At 51.2% G+C, this 16,999-nt stretch overlaps 1 protein-coding gene and 1 non-coding gene across 7 annotated transcripts in view; one reads left to right on the top strand and one right to left on the bottom strand.

Moving 5' to 3' along the window:
- Smarcc2 (SWI/SNF related, matrix associated, actin dependent regulator of chromatin subfamily c member 2) overlaps positions 1 to 1,321 on the bottom strand; it is a 32,936-nt gene extending 31,615 nt beyond the window's left edge. For 5 of the 6 annotated variants that reach the window (XM_051170658.1, XM_051170662.1, XM_051170659.1 and 2 more), the window contains exon 1: positions 1,163 to 1,321. In XM_051170658.1, the coding sequence (XP_051026615.1) occupies positions 1,163 to 1,273 (111 nt within the window). In that variant the 5' untranslated portion in view covers positions 1,274 to 1,321. The remainder of the gene's footprint in view (positions 1 to 1,162) is intronic. The other variant, XM_051170660.1, reaches the window with a different exon arrangement.
- A 738-nt stretch (positions 1,322 to 2,059) lies between these two features.
- Trnas-cga (transfer RNA serine (anticodon CGA)) lies at positions 2,060 to 2,141 on the top strand. The gene has a single exon. It is a non-coding gene; the product is annotated as a tRNA-Ser (tRNA).
- Positions 2,142 to 16,999: the final 14,858 nt, after the last annotated feature.

Raw genomic sequence — 16,999 nt, 5'->3', positions numbered from 1 at the left:
TATTTCCTCTCTCTAATCAGAGTCAGCACCTCTCGGTGGGAGGTGTAAAGAGATCTGAGCAGTGAGACGCAAGTGACAGAGTTAAGTACTTGAAAGCCGAACCAGGTCACAGCTGGCAATGCCCTCGGGGCTTCAGACTAAGACCCTAGACTGATCTCCCTTCAAAAGGTCAAAGACAGAAGCCCGGGATCCAGAGTCTCACGCTGAGGGCACACACAAGCCGCAGACCCAACAGCTGTTTGTCAAGAATCCGACACCCACAGAGACCCCAAACTCAAACCAGGATTAGCGGTTGAGTTCTGAAGGTGCCTACCAACCAGACGCTGACAGGCTGCAAAGCTGGGGTAGGGAGAGTTGGGGGGGTGTAAAACAAAGCTAGAAAAAGGAAGCCTTAGCTGGGGGGCGGGGGGTAGTGAGGAAGCAGGCCATATCCAGGGGGAGAAAAAGAAAAAATGCCTAAAGACCATGAAAACACAAGAATGAGATTTAGTTAAAAAAAAAAAAAAAAAAAAAGACAGGTAGGGCTCCCTGAACCCTTTTGTTCACCACCCTTATTATTTCCAGTTATGGGGTGGGGGTGGGGACTGGCGATACGAAGCTCATCCTAGGCTCTGGACCTCACACCCAAAGCGATGGGAGGCTGGCTTGCAGAGCGAGCGACTTCATTGTGAAAGGCATGCGAAAGGGGCCAGGGGCCCGCCGGGGAGGCAGGTGATCCCCCAGGTAGAGACCCCTCCGACGACCCGCTCGGTGCCGGGTTACGGTCCCGCTCTCCCGTCTGGCTCTCAACACACACAAAGCATCGAGGAGGCCTGGGCCGCGCCGGTACCTGGCTCGGCGGGGAGCACGGGCGGGCGCCGCGGCCGGCACGCACACCGGAGCGGCGGAGTCGCGCGGGGGGCCCCCGGGTCCGGGCCTGGGCCGTTCAGCCTGGAGGACCAGGGCCACCGGGCCGCCGCCCCGAGCCGCGGGGGTGCACCGGGGCAGAGGGCACGGTGGGGGCGGGGTGGGGGAGGGGCGGCGCGGGGAGGCCGCGGGGAGGGGCGCGGCGGCCGGCGGGTGGGCCGGCCCCGGGGGTGGGTGGGTGGCTTGGGTGAGTCGGGGGAGCCGCCGCGGCCCTTTGTCCCGGCCGGCCCCGGTGCGAGCCTGCCCGCGCGCGTACCTTCTTGTAGTTCTTGCCGAGCCAGAGCCTCACGTTGTCGAACTGGGTCACGGTGTCCGCGGCCTCGTAGTACTTCACGTTGGGGCCGCCGTCCTTCTTCCGCACCGCCATCTTCTCGGGCTCGGGCCCCGCCGCCGCCGCCCGCCCCGCTCAGCTCAGCTCCCGCCTCCTCCTCCGCCCGCCTCCCGCCGCCACGGCCGCCGCCTCCCGCCGCCTGGGCCCCGACCGGCGGAGCGCCCCCTGCTGGCGGCCCAGCGCGGCGGACCCGGGCGCAATCGGGGGGCTCCCGGTGACGGCGGCGACAGGACCCGGGCGCGCTCGGGGGGCTCCCCGGCGGCAGGACCCGGGCGCACTCGGGGGCTCCCCGCGGCAGGACCTGGGGACGCTCGGGGTGCTCCCCGGCGGCAGGACCCGGGCGCGATCTGGGGTGCTTCCCGGCGGCAGGACCCGTGCGCGCTCGGGGGGGTCCCCGGTGGCGGCGGCGGCGGCCTCGCCGCTTTCTCGGGGTCTGGCGGAGCGCAGCTGTCCCGCGGCGGAGCCCTCCACCACTTCGTCTCGCAGCGCAGCAGGAGTGGGTTTACTCTTCCACCCCACTGGGAAGCCGGTCTCCGGGAGCCCCGCCCAGTAACTTCGAGTGGTCCCCATCATGCGCGTTCCTGTGGAACCTCGTCCGTTCCCATTCCCCTTCCAACCCCACGCGTGTCCGCGACGCTCCTCGCCCCGGTGCACCCAGCACGCCCTGGTCCTTCGGGGTGAGCGCCGTGGCGGAGAGGTGCAAGGCCAGACCGGCCAAGGTGTGCGCCTCGGGGCCACGACCCCACGCTGGGGTAGCTCGCACACTCCGCGGTCGCCCTGCGGACCCTTTCTGTAAGCGCGCGGCCAACCATAGTTTTGGGAGTCACGGTGGCCGAGTGGTTAAGGCGTTGGACTCGAAATCCAATGGGGTTTCCCCGCACAGGTTCGAATCCTGTTCGTGACGGAATTCTACCATCTTTTTTTTCCTCCCCTCCCGGAGCAAGTCTGAGGGAACTCTAGCCTTCACAAGAGTCTTCTAGCTCTATGAGGAAGAGGAAAGGTTGCACCACTTCTCTGGGCTAGATTGGGATAGAGTACAAACTGCCGAGTGCACTTGTACTTGCTGTTACAATACCTGGTATTTTGACGCTTCTGTAACGTTTCATGTTTGGGAATGTGAGTGACTTTTTTCTTTTCTTTTTTTGTTTTTTGTTTATTGAGACAGGGTCCGCTATGTTAGCCTTGGCTGCCCTGGACTTGCTGTGTAGACCAGGCTGGCCTCAAACTCACAGCGATGGCCTGCCTCTGCCTCTGCCTCCCGAGTGCTGGGATTACAGGCTTGCACCACCACGCCCGGCAAAACCTGGAATTTCTAAGGAGGGTGTCTTTGGAACTTGTGACCAGAAGTCACACCTTGAAGTCTGATGACACTCGAGACCCAAGAAATAAGCAATCTCTCATTTGGATTTTTCTTTTTAAATTTTAGGCAGGACCTCGTGTATCCAGGCTGCCCTTGAATTTGCCAAGTATGGAAGGGTGACCATGAACTTCGGATCCTCCTGCCTCTATTTCCCCCAAGAGCGTGTGCACACCAGGTTCATGTGGTTCAAATGTATGCAAGGCATCCGTTCTGTTGAGCCATATTCCTTAGCCTTCATTTAAATATTCCTGAGATAACAACGTCAGGTAACTTGGTACTGAGTGCGTGCTAGGTACCAGGTACCGGTTAAGACTGCTGTGTATATTAACCAAGCCAAGGAACCTATAGCCTTCTCACAGTGCCCAGTTCTTTCTTCTTTTTTTTTTTCCGAGACAGTGCAGGCTGGCCTCGAACTCGCTTCGACCCGCTTGCCTCTGCCTCCCAGTGCAGGGACTACAGGCGTGCGCCACCGCGCCCGGCGGTGCCCAGTTCTTGATGGGCATTGTCGTTCTTTTATGTTTCATGCTTGCATAGCAAGGTCTTCTCCACGAAGGGTCTCCGAGAATTCTGTGTATGTTGCCATAGTTTCACAGCTTCTGCAGCATCCCTCCTACCGCTCTGTAGCCACCAGCACTCTCCTTAATGCACCCCAGCTGGAACCTGTCACCCTTCCACCACCACTCAGTGAACTGCACACATGAAATATTTTCTTTGTTTTCTTTTTTTTCAATGTAGCCCAGGGTAGCCTGCTGTGACGTCCCCTGAGTGCTGAAATCACACATATGACACAGGGTTTCTCTGTGTGGCCCTGGCTGTTCTGGACTCACTATGTAGACCAGGCTGGCCTTGAACTCACAGAGATCTACCTGCCTCTACCTCCTGAGTGCTGGGATTACAGGCATGCACCACCATGCCAGGCTACCTTCTATGTTTTAAACCATACCCGTTTCCTCAGGGATGAGTGTATAGTGAGCATACCACTTTCCAAAGCCTTTATTTGAAAAGTTGTCCCAGCACTTGAGAGGCAGAAACAGGTGGATCACTCTGAGTTCGAGGTTGGCCTGTCTGACAGAGTTTTTTTTTGTGTAGCCCTGGCTGTCCCAAACTCACTTTGTAGACCAGGCTGGCCTCGAACTCACAGCGATCCACCTGCCTCTGACTCCCGAGTGCTGGGATTAAAGGCGTGCACCACAACTCCCGGCTGCCCTGACTCCTCTTAGCCACTTTTCTTTCCAAGGTTTTACTCAATGCCATCACCTGGTTTTCTGCTCTGTGGTTGACGCCGTCTCCATATGAACGTTGGCTGCATGCCCTGCAGCCTGTCTACAACCCCAGCACTTGGGAAGCTGCAGCAAGGAGCCTGCTGTTAGTTCAAGTCTGAGCTGCATCAACACCGTCTTTGCGAAAGCACTGGAGATGCAGTTCAGTTGCTGGCGTACTAGTGTATGTGAAACCGTGGGTTCGATCCCCACAACTGAGTGTGATGGCTGCTTATCTGTAATCCCAGCAGGAGGAGTGGAAATTTTTTTTTTTTTTTTTTTGGTTTTTCGAAACAGGGTCTCTCTGTGTAGCCTTGGCCATCCTGGACTCACTTTGTAGACCAGGGCTGGCCTTGAACTCACAGCGATCCGCCTGCCTCTGCCTCCCGAGTGCTGGGATTAAAGGCATGCGCCACCACGCCCAGCGAGGAGTGGAAATTTAAACCATCCTGCGCTACATAGCAAGTGTGAGGCTATCCTGCGCTACCTGAGACCCTGCCTACAAAGACAAAACCCTACCTGATCACCTGTTGCTCTCCCATCCTGCACCCTAATCTCACGGAAAGTCATTCTTCACGCAGACACGCCACTCAATTCTTTCACTATGTGAATATAAGTGTTTTCATCTTCATTCAAACTGGACTGTGAGTGTCCGGAGAGGCCTGGTGGTTTTGTTGCTGGTGTCTTTTCAACAAAGCTTTAAACAGTGTTGTTTACATGCACACGCACGCACACAACTTGACCAGCAGAGGGCAGTCAACAACCATGTAGTGATGGGAAGAGCGCCCCCCCCCCAAGTTTACAAAATGGAGGCTGCAGGTGGGGGCGCCCCAGCAAGCTTGGAGTGCTTCATCACTCAGAACGTGTAGGGGAGACACCTGCATAGAATTTGCATTTCTAGTCAGGCCCACTGGCACATCCTGACAAGGCTGAGGCAGGAGGATCATAAGCTGGAGGTCAACTTGGGCTACATATGGAGCTCAAGGCCCATGTGGGCTGCAATGAGCCTGTCTCAAAAGCAATTTAAAATCTTACCATTCTAGGCTTCCTCCTTGCTTTCTCACCCTGTCTCCCACCGCGGCAGACTGCACCTGTCCTTTTGACGTTGCATGAACTGTTTCTCCCATCCCACTCAGTGCTTTGGTTCTTGCTCTGGTGTCTGGCCTTGCTCATCTTCCCTGGTTTACCTTCACTGAGGTTTACAATCCTCCTCGTTCCGGCTTCCTCTGTAATCTTCCATAACATCGTTGTTTTAGTCAGGGTTACTATTGCTGTGGTGAAACCGCAAGTCCAGGAGGAAAGGGTTTGTTCAGCTTACACTTCCATATTGTAGTCCAGCTTGAAGGGGGCCAGGACAGAAACCCAGACAGGGCAGGAACCTGGAAGCCAGAGCTCATACAGTTTTTGTTTTTGGAGACAGTGTGGTGGTGGCTGACCTAGAACTGTATACCAGGCTAGCTAGACAGGATCTTACTAGGTAGCCCAGGATAGACTAGAATTGGCTGTGTAACCCTGGCTAGTTAAACCTATTTTCTTTTTTCAGCATCTTCACTGCTGGAATTATAAGCAAGTTCTACCTTTCCTAAATACTTTATTTATTTATTTTTCCAAGATGGGTTTCTCTGTGTAGCCCTGGCTGTCCTGGACTTATCTATGTAAACAATGCTGGCCTTGAACTTAAGAGAACCACCGCCTCTATCTCCTGAGCACTGATTAAATTAAAGTTAAGCACTACCAAGCGTAGCCTGCTTTGGCTTACGGGGCCTCACTATAGAGTCCAGGCTGGCCTAGAACTGGCTGAGTAGTTTAAGAGAACCTCCAACTGCAGCCCCCTCTTAGTGCTGGGGATTGAACCTGGGACCCTGGCATGCAAGTCCACTGACGTCCATCATTAGCCTGGACTTGACTTCTCAGGGTTCCTGCTTCAGTCTCATACAACCCGGAGCACAGAGGGCTAACTCTGCCACATCCTTGCACAGCCCCAGGGACAGACCTGACTGGGGTGTTCAGGGAATGAAGAAATGACAAACACACAGACAGAAACACAGACACAGAGCAGTGTTGGACAGGGTGGACAGGCAAACCATCCCACTCCAGAAGCTCAGTCTATTCAGGTGAACAGAGAGGTGAGAGACCGGTGGTTTCACACAGCTGAACAAGGACGTAGGGTCAGCGGATCTCTGTAGAAGTCACGGTAGAGGGGCACTCCTCAGGCCGTAAATCTCAGGGAGGAGGAAGCAAGCTCTGCTGGGCATGTTCTGCTCACACTACTGTAGGCTCAAATTTCTTAATTATATTTTATTATGAACTTATAAACCGAGGACCACCTCCCTTATAACCCAACTAGCATAAACCTGAGGAAAAGAAGATTAAAGAGCACAAAAAAAATGGAACCTTCTGGGTATCAGTTCCCAGGAACGACTCTCCTGGCGCTGTCCACAGGATTTCTTCTGCTGCAACCTGGAGCAACTGGAACCTGAACCTCAGCCGGGGTGGCCCCGGAAGCCTTCACTGGAGCAGTTCTCTTTAGGAGAGTCTTGAAAGCCAGCAATAAACAACCACGCAATTCCAACTCTCCAAAGACCACGCCTCCTGTTTTGGGCTCACATTTATATCTCCTCTCAGAATTTGTTCAAGGGTGTTTTTCAGCTGGGAACAGCCAAGCTCCCCCACAAAGTGGTTCAACTTCTAAAGGAATAAACATCACCCGCTCTATCACAAGTCTGTTCCTCATTACACATTTGGTACCTAAACAAAAAACATCTTTCCCTCTCCTTCACACTACCAACCTGAGCACGTGGATAAGGGGATGGCTCTGCCATCTTTCTGAGCCTCATGGGGGTGGGGACTTTGCAGCTTCCCCATGGGTTATGGTACCTGACGTGGCTGTGCTGTGGAGGTGAGGGGAAAGCCATCAGGAGTCTTTCCCACATGTGGACTGACTCGGGTCAGACGCATGTCCAGGGCTGCCGGCCGCGCCTTTCCTTGTTGAACTATTTCACTGCCACTGCTTTTTATTTTTGTCTTTCCAAATAAAATGTTTGTTTTGCTGGGCACGGTGGTGCACACCTGTAATCCCAGGGGGTGCGTGGGGTGGGTGGGTGGTGGCGCAGAGGCAGGAGGATTGCTGTGAGTTCAAGGCCAGCCTGGTCTACAAAGGGAGTCCACGATAGATAGCCAGGGCTACACAGAGAAACCCTGCCTCTAAAAACAAAAACAAACAAACAAAAAATTAGAAAGCAGAGCCAGGCGTGGTGGTGCACACATCCTTAATCCCAGCACTCAGGAGGCAGAGGCAGGCGGATCGCTGTGAGTTCGAGGCCAGCCTGGTCTACCAAGTGAGTCCAGGATGGCCAAGGCTACACAGAGAAACCCTGTCTCAAAAGAGAAAAAAAAAAAATAGAAAGCAGAATGAAATATTTGAGAACAGTGGGGGGTGGGGGGGGGGGCTGGAGAGATGGCTCAGTGGTTAAGAGCACTGTCTGCTCTTCCAGAGGTCCTGAGTTTAATTCCCAGCAACCACATGGTGGTTAATGAGATCTGGCGCCCCCTTCTGTCATGCAGGAGTACAGGCAGGCAGAACACTGTATATGTAAAACAACAAACAACAACCCAGCTTAGGCCACATGAAACATTGTGTCCAAAAGAGAAAGAAAAAAGAAAAGATGAGGCTTGTGAGATGACTTAGTGCAGAGGCAATGCCTGAAGCCTGAAGACTTCAGTCAAGCACACTCCCCACAAGCTGTCCATCAATCAGGCTGCATGTGGGGAAAAAGCTCACGGACCAAATACAATCAAAGGCTCTTTTGGGAATCCTAATGAGGAAGGTAGAAGCAGTAACAATGCAATCTTGGGTTGAATCCAATTTTACATAAAAATTAGCCAGAAGATACACACACACACACACACACACACACACACACACACACACACACACACACACACACCTGCCCCTGTGCACAGACCCCCACACAGATATGCGCACACACACAGATACTTGCCCCTGTGCACAACCCCCCCACACACACCTGCCCCTGTGCACAAACACACAGATACCTGCCCCTATGTGCGCATGGGGCACACAGACACACACACACAAACATCTGCCCTTCCACACAGACCTACACACACACACATCTGCCCTTCCGCACAGACACACACACAGACATCTGCCTCTGTGTACAGACACACACCTGCCCCTGTGCAGACCCACATAGACTGACACACAGACACCTGCCCCTGTGCACAGACCCCCACACAGACACTGGCCTCTGTGCAGACATACACTTGCCCCTGTGGAGACCCACACACAGATCCCTGCCCTTCCACAACAGACACACACACACACACACACACACACACACACACAGACACCACCTGCCTCTGTGCACAGACCCAGACACAGACACCTGCCCTTCTGCACAGATACACACACACAGACACCTGCCTCTGTGCACAGACATACACCTGCCCCTGTGCAGACCCACACACACAGACCTACACACAGACACCTGCCTCTGTGCACAGGCCCACACAGACACCTGCCCTTATGCGTGTGCGCACAGATACACAGACACACACACAGACACCTGTCCCTGTGCACAGACCCCCCCCACACACACCTGCCTCTGTGCACACACACCTGACCCTATGCAGACCCACAGACACCTGCCCCTCTGCACAGACCCCCACACAGATACATGCACACAAATCCCTTTTTATTTTTATTTTTTTCTGAGACAGGGCTTCTCTGTGTAGCCTTGGCTGTCCAGGCTGGCCTTGAACTCACAGTGATCCACCTGCCTCTGCCTCCCGAGTGCTGGGATTAGAGGTGTGCACCACCATCCTCTCAGCCACAAATCCCTTTTTAAAAAGTATTTTCTTGGGCTGGGTGTGGTAGCCCACACTTTTAATCCCAGCACTAGGGAGGCAGAGGCAGGCAGATTGCTCTGAGTTGGAGGCCAGCCTGGTCTACAAAAAGTGAGTCCAGAACAGCCAGGGCTACACAGAGAAACCCTGTCTTGACGTTCCTAATTCCCAGAGCCCAGGGCTTTAGCATCCTTTATCTTCTGCTAGATCTTAGCACGTTATCTTTTATTGCAATATCTACTAAGTCAGGTACCATCGACACATGAATCTTCCCTCATCCTACTGAGTCCTTTTTAATGAGCATTTGTCCCATCCCCCAACTGTCCCAAAAATCTGGGGACATCTGCAGTTGATGGAATATTGCCTATCATACAGGGGTGGTTCCCGCAGCTCTGAATAAACCAGGTGTTGGCTCACACCGGAAATCTCAGGCCTCAGGTGGAGGGCAGGACCACCAGAAATCCAAAGTCATCCATTGATTAAGGGAGAGGGAATTAAAAAAAAAAAAAAAAAAAGACTTATTTATTTATTGTACAATATTTTGCTTGCATGTGAGCCTGCAGGCCAGAAGAGGGCACCAGATCTATGTTTGTGAGCCATCATGTAGTTGCTGGGAATTGAACCCAGTACCTTTGTTTGGAAGAGCAGACAGTGTTCTTAACCTCTGAGCCATTTCTCCAGCCCTGAGAGGGGATTTTTTTAAAAACTAAGATTCATATATGTGAAGGGAGGTGGTGCACACCTTTAATCCCACACTTGGGAGGTAGACAGATCTCTGTGAGTTCGAGGCTACCCTGTTCTACAAAGTGAGTCCAGGACAGCCAAGGCTGCAAAGAAACCCTGTCTCAAAACAAAAAAACTCAACCAGAGATTTGTGTCTGTATATGTGTGTATGTGTATATATTTGTGTATGTATCTGTGTGTCTGTGTGTCTATGTATATGTGTGCATCTGTGTGTGTGTGTATATATTTGTGTATGTATCTGTGTGTATATGCATATGTATATGTGTGTGTCTGTATGTGTGTACCCACAGAGACCAGAAGGGGTATTAGAGCTTATGAAGCTGTTGTTACAGGCGTTTGTGACCTGCCTGATCGTGATGCTGGGAACTCTAGTCTTCCAAAAGCACAGCCTGAGCTGTCTCCAGCTTACACAGCAATGAGGCCAGGATGGAGATCAGACCTGTGATGGCCGTCATGGTTGTCAACTTGCCTAGATCTGTAATTAACTAAAACTAAAGAGGCTGGGTACACTTTTGAGAGGTTTTAATTAAATAATTTGGAATGGGAAGAGTCACCTTTGATCCAGACCTTTGTTGTTTTGAGACAGGGTCTCTCTGTGTAGCCTTGGTTGTCCTGGACTCCCTTTGTAGACCAGGCTGTCCTTGAACTCACAGCAATCTGCCTGCCTCTGCCTCCCGAGTGCTGGGATTAAAGACGTGCGCCATCACCTTGCACCAGGCTTTTCCACTTTACCAAGACCCACAACTACTGGAGCCTCTCCTGTGGGCCTGGTGAGGACTGAAGGAGAGGAATGCTTTTGGTTATTCAGAATGACCAACTGTGAGAGGCAACAGATTTGGTGACTCTATATTATAAACACAAAACCAAAAAAAGAAATTTTTTTTAATTTTGTGGAAAAATAAAAGATTCTGATTGGTTGCTACTAGCATTTCTGGATAAACTGACAAAAGAAAAAATGCAGTCATAAAAAACTGACCAACTTTAAATACCTCAGAACAAAGCAAAGAACGATGAGACTAGTGATAAAAGTGGCCAACTCCAGGTACGCAGCAACAGTCTAGAGGGTTCTAAGTGTGCCCTGGAAGAGAAGCTTCTCCCCAGCAGCTGCTGCAGAGCTCAGGGTGCAGCAAGTCAAAGGGAGTACCCATTGTGAGACTGGCTGAACTACAAAGGAAAGGCAGGCTGAGGCCACAGGGCATTGGCAGTTAAGGGCCTGTAGCTTGGATGGAGTTGTGTGGGAGGGCCCTACCAAGGCTGAGAACTTTGAACCCTCAGATTCCCAAGGGTTTATCTCACCTGAGGAGGAACTTTCCCGCTCAGCTACCCCCATCACCCCAAACAGCCTCTCCAAATGGATGAAGGGTGGACGTTAAGATACTTCTCTCTTAAGCCGGGCGTGGTGGCGCACGCCTTTAATCCCAGCACTCGGGAGGCAGAGGCAGGCGGATCGCTGTGAGTTTGAGGCCAGCCTGGTCTACAAAGTGAGTCCAGGATGGCCAAAGCTACACAGAAAAAAACCCTGTCTCGAAAAAACCAAAAAAAAAAAAAAAAAAAAAAAAAGATACTTCTGTCTTGAGAAAACAAACCAAAGCGGTGACTTTCAATTAGGGAATAATCTGTCCTGGGGGCAGGCATCTCTGTCTGTCCAGTAGGCATATGAAGGAAGTGGCCCTGGTGGTAGAGAGGGAGAGGCTATGTATGGATCCCACCCCCCAATCTGACCCAGTTACAGCTGTGACCTGGCTGACTACAAGGGACTACTTTCTCATGGAGAGGACAAGGTTTGGTCCTTAGTGGATATTCATTCTGGTGATGGATTTGCTTTTCCTGCTTGTCATGCCTTTGCCAGAACTACCATCCATGGACTTACAGAATGTCTTATCTGTGATGCCATTCCACAGCATTGCTTCGGAGATCACTTCACAGCTGGAGAAGGGTGACAGTGGGCTATCCTGGACAACTCAGGTCTTACCATGTACCTTACAGCTGGAGAAGGGTGACAGTGGGCTATTCTGGACAACTCAGGTCTTACCATGTACCTTACAGCTGGAGAAGGGTGACAGTGGGCTATTCTGGACAACTCGGGTCTTACCATGTACCCTACAGCTGGAGAAGGGTGACAGTGGGCTATCCTGGACAACTCAGATCTTACCATGTACCCTACAGCTGGAGAAGGGTGACAGTGGGCTATCCTGGACAACTCGGGTCTTACCATGTACCTTACAGCTGGAGAAGGGTGACAGTGGGCTATCTGGACAACTCGGGTCTTACCATGTACCCCCCATCCCGATCAGCCAGTCTGACAGAAAAACGGCCTTTTGAAGACATGGCTACAGTAGTTGCCCAGAAGGCAGTGTATGTTTCAATTAGCATCCAATATATGGCAGAGCTTCTCCTACAGCCAGGGCTTGCTGGTCCAGGGATCAAGAAGTGGAAAAAGGAACAGTTCCACCATCACTCTCGGTGACCCACTAAGAAAATTTTTACTTCCTGTTCCTGCACCATTAAGTTCTGCTGGCCTACAGTTCTGGCTTCTGATGCCTTTGAGCCATTAGGCTAAGAGCGTTAGGAGGGATGGCTGATCCAGATTGCCAAGAGGAGACTGGATTGCTTCTCCACGATGGAGGTTATGAGAAAGATTACCTCTGGAGTGCAGGAGTTGCTTTAGGGCGTCCTGTGATTAGAGCTCAACAGGAAACCACAGCAGCCTAATCCAGGCAGGACAACAAAGACCCCTCAGGAATAAAGGGATGGGTCAGTGCTCCAGGAAGAGCGCTCACTTAGGGTAAAGGAGATAGGGGTGGGTAGTGAAGGCAGGTAGTAATAAACAGCATTGGCAGCTACACGACCAGCTGCAGGAACAAGGAATATAATCGACAGGTTTCTGAAATGTGGTGGCACATGCCTTTAATCCCAGTGCTTGGGAGCAGAGGCAGGCAGATCGCTGAGTTCAAGGCCAGCCTGGTCTACAAAGTGAGTCCAGGACAGCCAAGGCTACACAGAGAAACCCTGTTGGGGGCAGGGAGAGGAAGGATTGAGCTATAGGCAAGCTCATAGGGCACTTTATCTTAGTGACTGATGTGGGAAGGTCAAGCCTGTTGTGGGTGGGGCCACCTCTGGGTTCTTTAAAAGAGCAGGCTGAGCAAGCCAATAAACTAGCACCCCTCTATGGCCTCTGCTGTCTCCAGGTTCCTGTCCTGACTTCCTTTGATATGAAGTGTAAGCCAAATAAACCCTTTTTCTCAAGTTGCCTTAGTCATGCTGTTTCATCCTAACAGTAGCCATAACTAAGACAATGCGTTTGTATAGGTATTTGTGTTTTGTGTTTTTTCTTTTTCGTTTCTCTGTGTAGCCCAGGCTGTTCTGAAACTAAGTCTTGAGAGAAGGCTGGCTTTTTTTCTTTTTAAAGATTTATTTATTTATTATGTATACAGCATTCTGCCTGCAGGCTAGAAGAGAGTACCAGATTTCGTTATAAGTGGTTTTGAGCCACCATGTGGTTGCTGGGAATTGAACTCATGACCTTTACAGGAGCAGTCAGTGATCTTAACCTCTGAGCCATCTCTCTCTAGCCCGAGAAGGCTGGCTTTGAATCAGAGATTTCCCTGCCTCTCCAAGTACTGGGATTAAGGGTGTGTGCCACCTCACAGGTTTGCTTTTATCATGTAATGTAGCATCAATTAAGAGAGTATCAGTGGGGCTGGAGACATGGCTCTGTGGTTAAGAGCACTGTCTGTTCTTCCAAAGGCCCTGAGTTCAATTTTCAGCACCCACAGGGTGGTTCACAACCATCTATATGGTACCTTCTTCTGGTGTCCAGGTGTAGAGGTGGGCAGAGTACTGTGTAAATAATAATTCAGAGAGAGAGAGAGAGAGAGAGAGAGAGAGAGAGAGAGAGAGAGAGAGAGAGGGAGAGAGAATATCTTAACGGTCCTATTTGAGTTACCAAAAGAGATGTACATCAAGGAACACTGCCCTCAAAGGACCCCGGACCTGTTCTAGGCTTTGTTTGCAGTTGTATGGGAAATAAGTTACATCATTCATACTGGGCGTAATGTTAACTATGCACTGGGTATTGTTTTTATTTAGAAATTGAGCAGGACATATGAGGCGTGTGCCACCAGTGGCCAGCCCTAGCATGGACTTTTGAGGTGTAAAGATAAACCTTTAATGTGGGCCACATCGTCTAGTGGCAGCCCGTTTAAGGACATACAGAAGCCTTGCTGGCACGTCCCTTCCTTCACTACTTCTTCAGGGTTCCAGCATGTGCAGAAGACTGGCTGAGACATCAGCCTCACGGACTGACAACTGCTGGATTATCTGACCTTCTATTGGTGGACAGCCATTGCTGGATTTGCTGACCACAGCCTGTAAGCCACTCTAACAAATCCTGTCTGTCTGTCTCTCCATCCATCCATCCATCCATCCATCCACTCTACAAGATGTGCCCCTATAGAGAACCCGACTCATAATAAACCTTTTTCTCAAAAACAAAATAAAAACAAACAAACAAAAAAACCTATGGGATCCGTGTGGTGGCAGTTGGATGACAGAGATAGGGGGATCTCCATGAGTTCCAGGCTAGCCAGCCAAGGCTACACAGTGAGACTCTGTGTACCATTCATGACATTCGAAATGAACTGCTGGGGATGGAAAGATGGCTCAGTGGTCAGAGCACTGGCTCCTTTTCTGGACGCCACGTGTTCAATCCCCAGCACTCACATGGTAAGTCACAACCCTTTATAATCCCAGTCCTTAGAGATCAAATGCCCTCTTCTGCTCTCCTTAAGACACCAGGCATGAGCTGGATATAGGATGCACATACCTTAATCCCAGCACTCAGAAGGCAGAGGCAGGTGGATCGCTGTGAGTTTGAGGCCAGCCTGGTCTACAAAGGGAGTCCAGGACAGCCAAGGCTACACAGAGAAACCCTGTCTTGAAAAAAAAAAAAAAAAAACCCAGGAAAAAAGACGCCAGGCATGCATGTGTTACACAAGCACACACATTTAAAAACAAAATGAAACAACTGCTTCAAGGGACAAGGAAAGGTTGTAGTATTCCTGACAGAGGCATGAAAGTCACTTCTCAATGCTCCACAGTGTGACTGTCCCCCGCAACCCCTGAGTTTCAGTGTGAAGCCCAGGCTGCCCTGAACCTCACCATGTGGAACAAATGACTTCTGACTTGACAGTCCTGCTTTAACCCCGAGTGCTAGGCCTACAGGTGTGCACCGCAGCAGCAGGCCCACACTGCCCATCAGCGTCTGTGCGAGGGCAGTGCCCTTTCCCCAACCTGCGTCAGGAGCTCCATTTGACTACCTAAGGTGCAGGATAAAGGGTCAGCGAGCTCACTGACAACTGGGGCTGTAGACTGGCTCAGTGGCGAGCACTGGCTGCTCTTCCACAGCACCGCTCACATCCAGCTAACTCCCTTCTGTGACTAGTTCTAGATCCATGCCCTTTTCTGGACTCTATGGACAACCATGCATGTGGGGCACAGACACATACAGGCAAAACACTCATGGGCATGTCTCATCTACACACACACACACACACACACACACACACACACACACACACACACACACACACGTGGCTTTTCACGGCAGGGATAAGGCAGTAACAAGTGTGTAGGGGAGCACACGTTTGGCATGTATGTGCACACTCACACTTTCAGGGGTAAGAGGGTGCTACCTATCCCATTTTATTACTTTGCCTTCGTCCTTTAAACACGTTTTTTTGTTTTGTTTTTTGAGGCAGTCTCACTATATAGCTCTGACTTTTAACTCACTATGTAGACCAGGCTTGGCCCCAGATTCACTGAGACTTGCCTGCTGTCTCCCAGGTGCTGGGATTAAAGGCGCGTTCCACTACACCAGGCTGCCTCACTCCTGTTAGTTACTGTCACTTGACTTGGAGCTAGGATAGGAACCAGCAAGCACCAGTGAGCCTCCTACCTCTGGCCCAGTGAGGGAGTTACATTTTTTAGTTTTTCCTTTTCTTTTCTTTTCTTTTTTTTTTTTTTTAAGATAGGGTTTCTCTGTGTAGCATTGGCTGTCCTGGACTCACTTTGTAGACCTGGTTGGCCTCCAACTCACAGTGATCCTCCTGCCTCTGCTCCCGAGTACTGGGATTACAGGCGTGCGTGCGCTGGGAGTTGCATTCTTTACCATGCTCAGTTCTTTTATGCAGAGACTTGGAATTTGAACTTAGATGTTCACATAAGTGCATCAAGAATTCTTACCCCAGAGCTAGCCCCCTAAGCCAGGGGCGTCCTTGCCATGGACTTTTGTTTGAAGACAGCAGGAGAGGTGCTAGCAAGTCTTCTGTAGTAGGAAAACACAATTCGAGCTAAAGGCATACTCTGAAGAGAATACAGTTTAAGCTCACTAAGGCAGGAGCGACAGACACTTTTTTTTTTTTTTTTGGTTTTTCGAGACAGGGTTTCTCTGTGTAGCCTTGGCCATCCTGGACTCACTTTGTAGACCAGGCTGGCCTCGAACTCACAGCGATCCGCCTGCCTCTGCCTCCCGAGTGCTGGGACTAAAGGCGTGCACCACCACGCCCGGCTAGGACAGACACTTTTAAGGCAGACATCAGTCTAAGGTACATTACCAAGCAAGGAAGACGGACAGTTAAGATGAGTGGTCAAAGCAAGAAAGAATCCTTTGTAAGAGAAATGATTAAGAATTTAGCATCCAAGGATAGGGATGGCACAATCACAGAAGTGCAGACACTACTGCCAAAAGCTGGAAGCCGCAGCCTCCTTGCTCATCTGAGTAGGATGGGGCAGTGTGGGCCTGGGCAATGCAGGAAGGAGCAAAGAGGAAAGAAGAGATGCAGTAACCCGACTAAGCAGCGCTTTCCACGGTTCTGAGCACAGCGCCCTGGAGCTGGAGCACCCAACTTTCCCTTATGGTCCTCAAACTATATCATGCTACCCAAATCCCAAAAGAGCTGCAAGCTGGCCCGAACGGAGGTCCCTGAGAGGCCAGCATAGAAAGGGACGCCCTCTGACCCCTCCAGTGTCACTCCCACTGGTGCTTCTGAAATAACCACACCTGCTCTTCCTTCCTGCTCACTCCACCAGCCACCCCAGGGGACACAAGGACTGAAGAGCCTCCCTTAGGAGGAGTTGGCTAGGTGGAGTATTTATCTAACTGGTATGCCATGTCTCTGGTAAAGGTTAGAAACCAGGTAAACGGGAAGTTTCCTCAGGAAGCATGAGAAGAGTTGCCTTCAAAATGTACATGCCGTGGCTGCGTGTGGTGGCGCACACCTTTAATCCCAGCACTCGGGAGGCAGAGGTAGGTGGATCGCTGTGAGTTCAATGCCAGACTGGTCTACAGAGTGAGTTCCAAGACAGCCAAGGCTACACAGAGAAACCCTGTCTCAAAAACAAAACAGAACAAAAAAAAGTACATGCCAACTAATTCTAGGACTTCACAAGGAGACTGCGAGAGGGTGGGGAGTGAGTTTCTCCGACGCTGGAATGCTACAGCCAAAGTGCCTGTCTCAGACATAGTGATGG

This window comes from Acomys russatus, chromosome 28 (genome assembly GCF_903995435.1).
Source record: "Acomys russatus chromosome 28, mAcoRus1.1, whole genome shotgun sequence".
Lineage (NCBI taxonomy): Eukaryota > Metazoa > Chordata > Mammalia > Rodentia > Muridae > Acomys > Acomys russatus.
The sequence above is the reverse complement of the archived record's forward strand: the minus strand, read 5'-3'. Positions and strand labels throughout refer to the sequence as shown.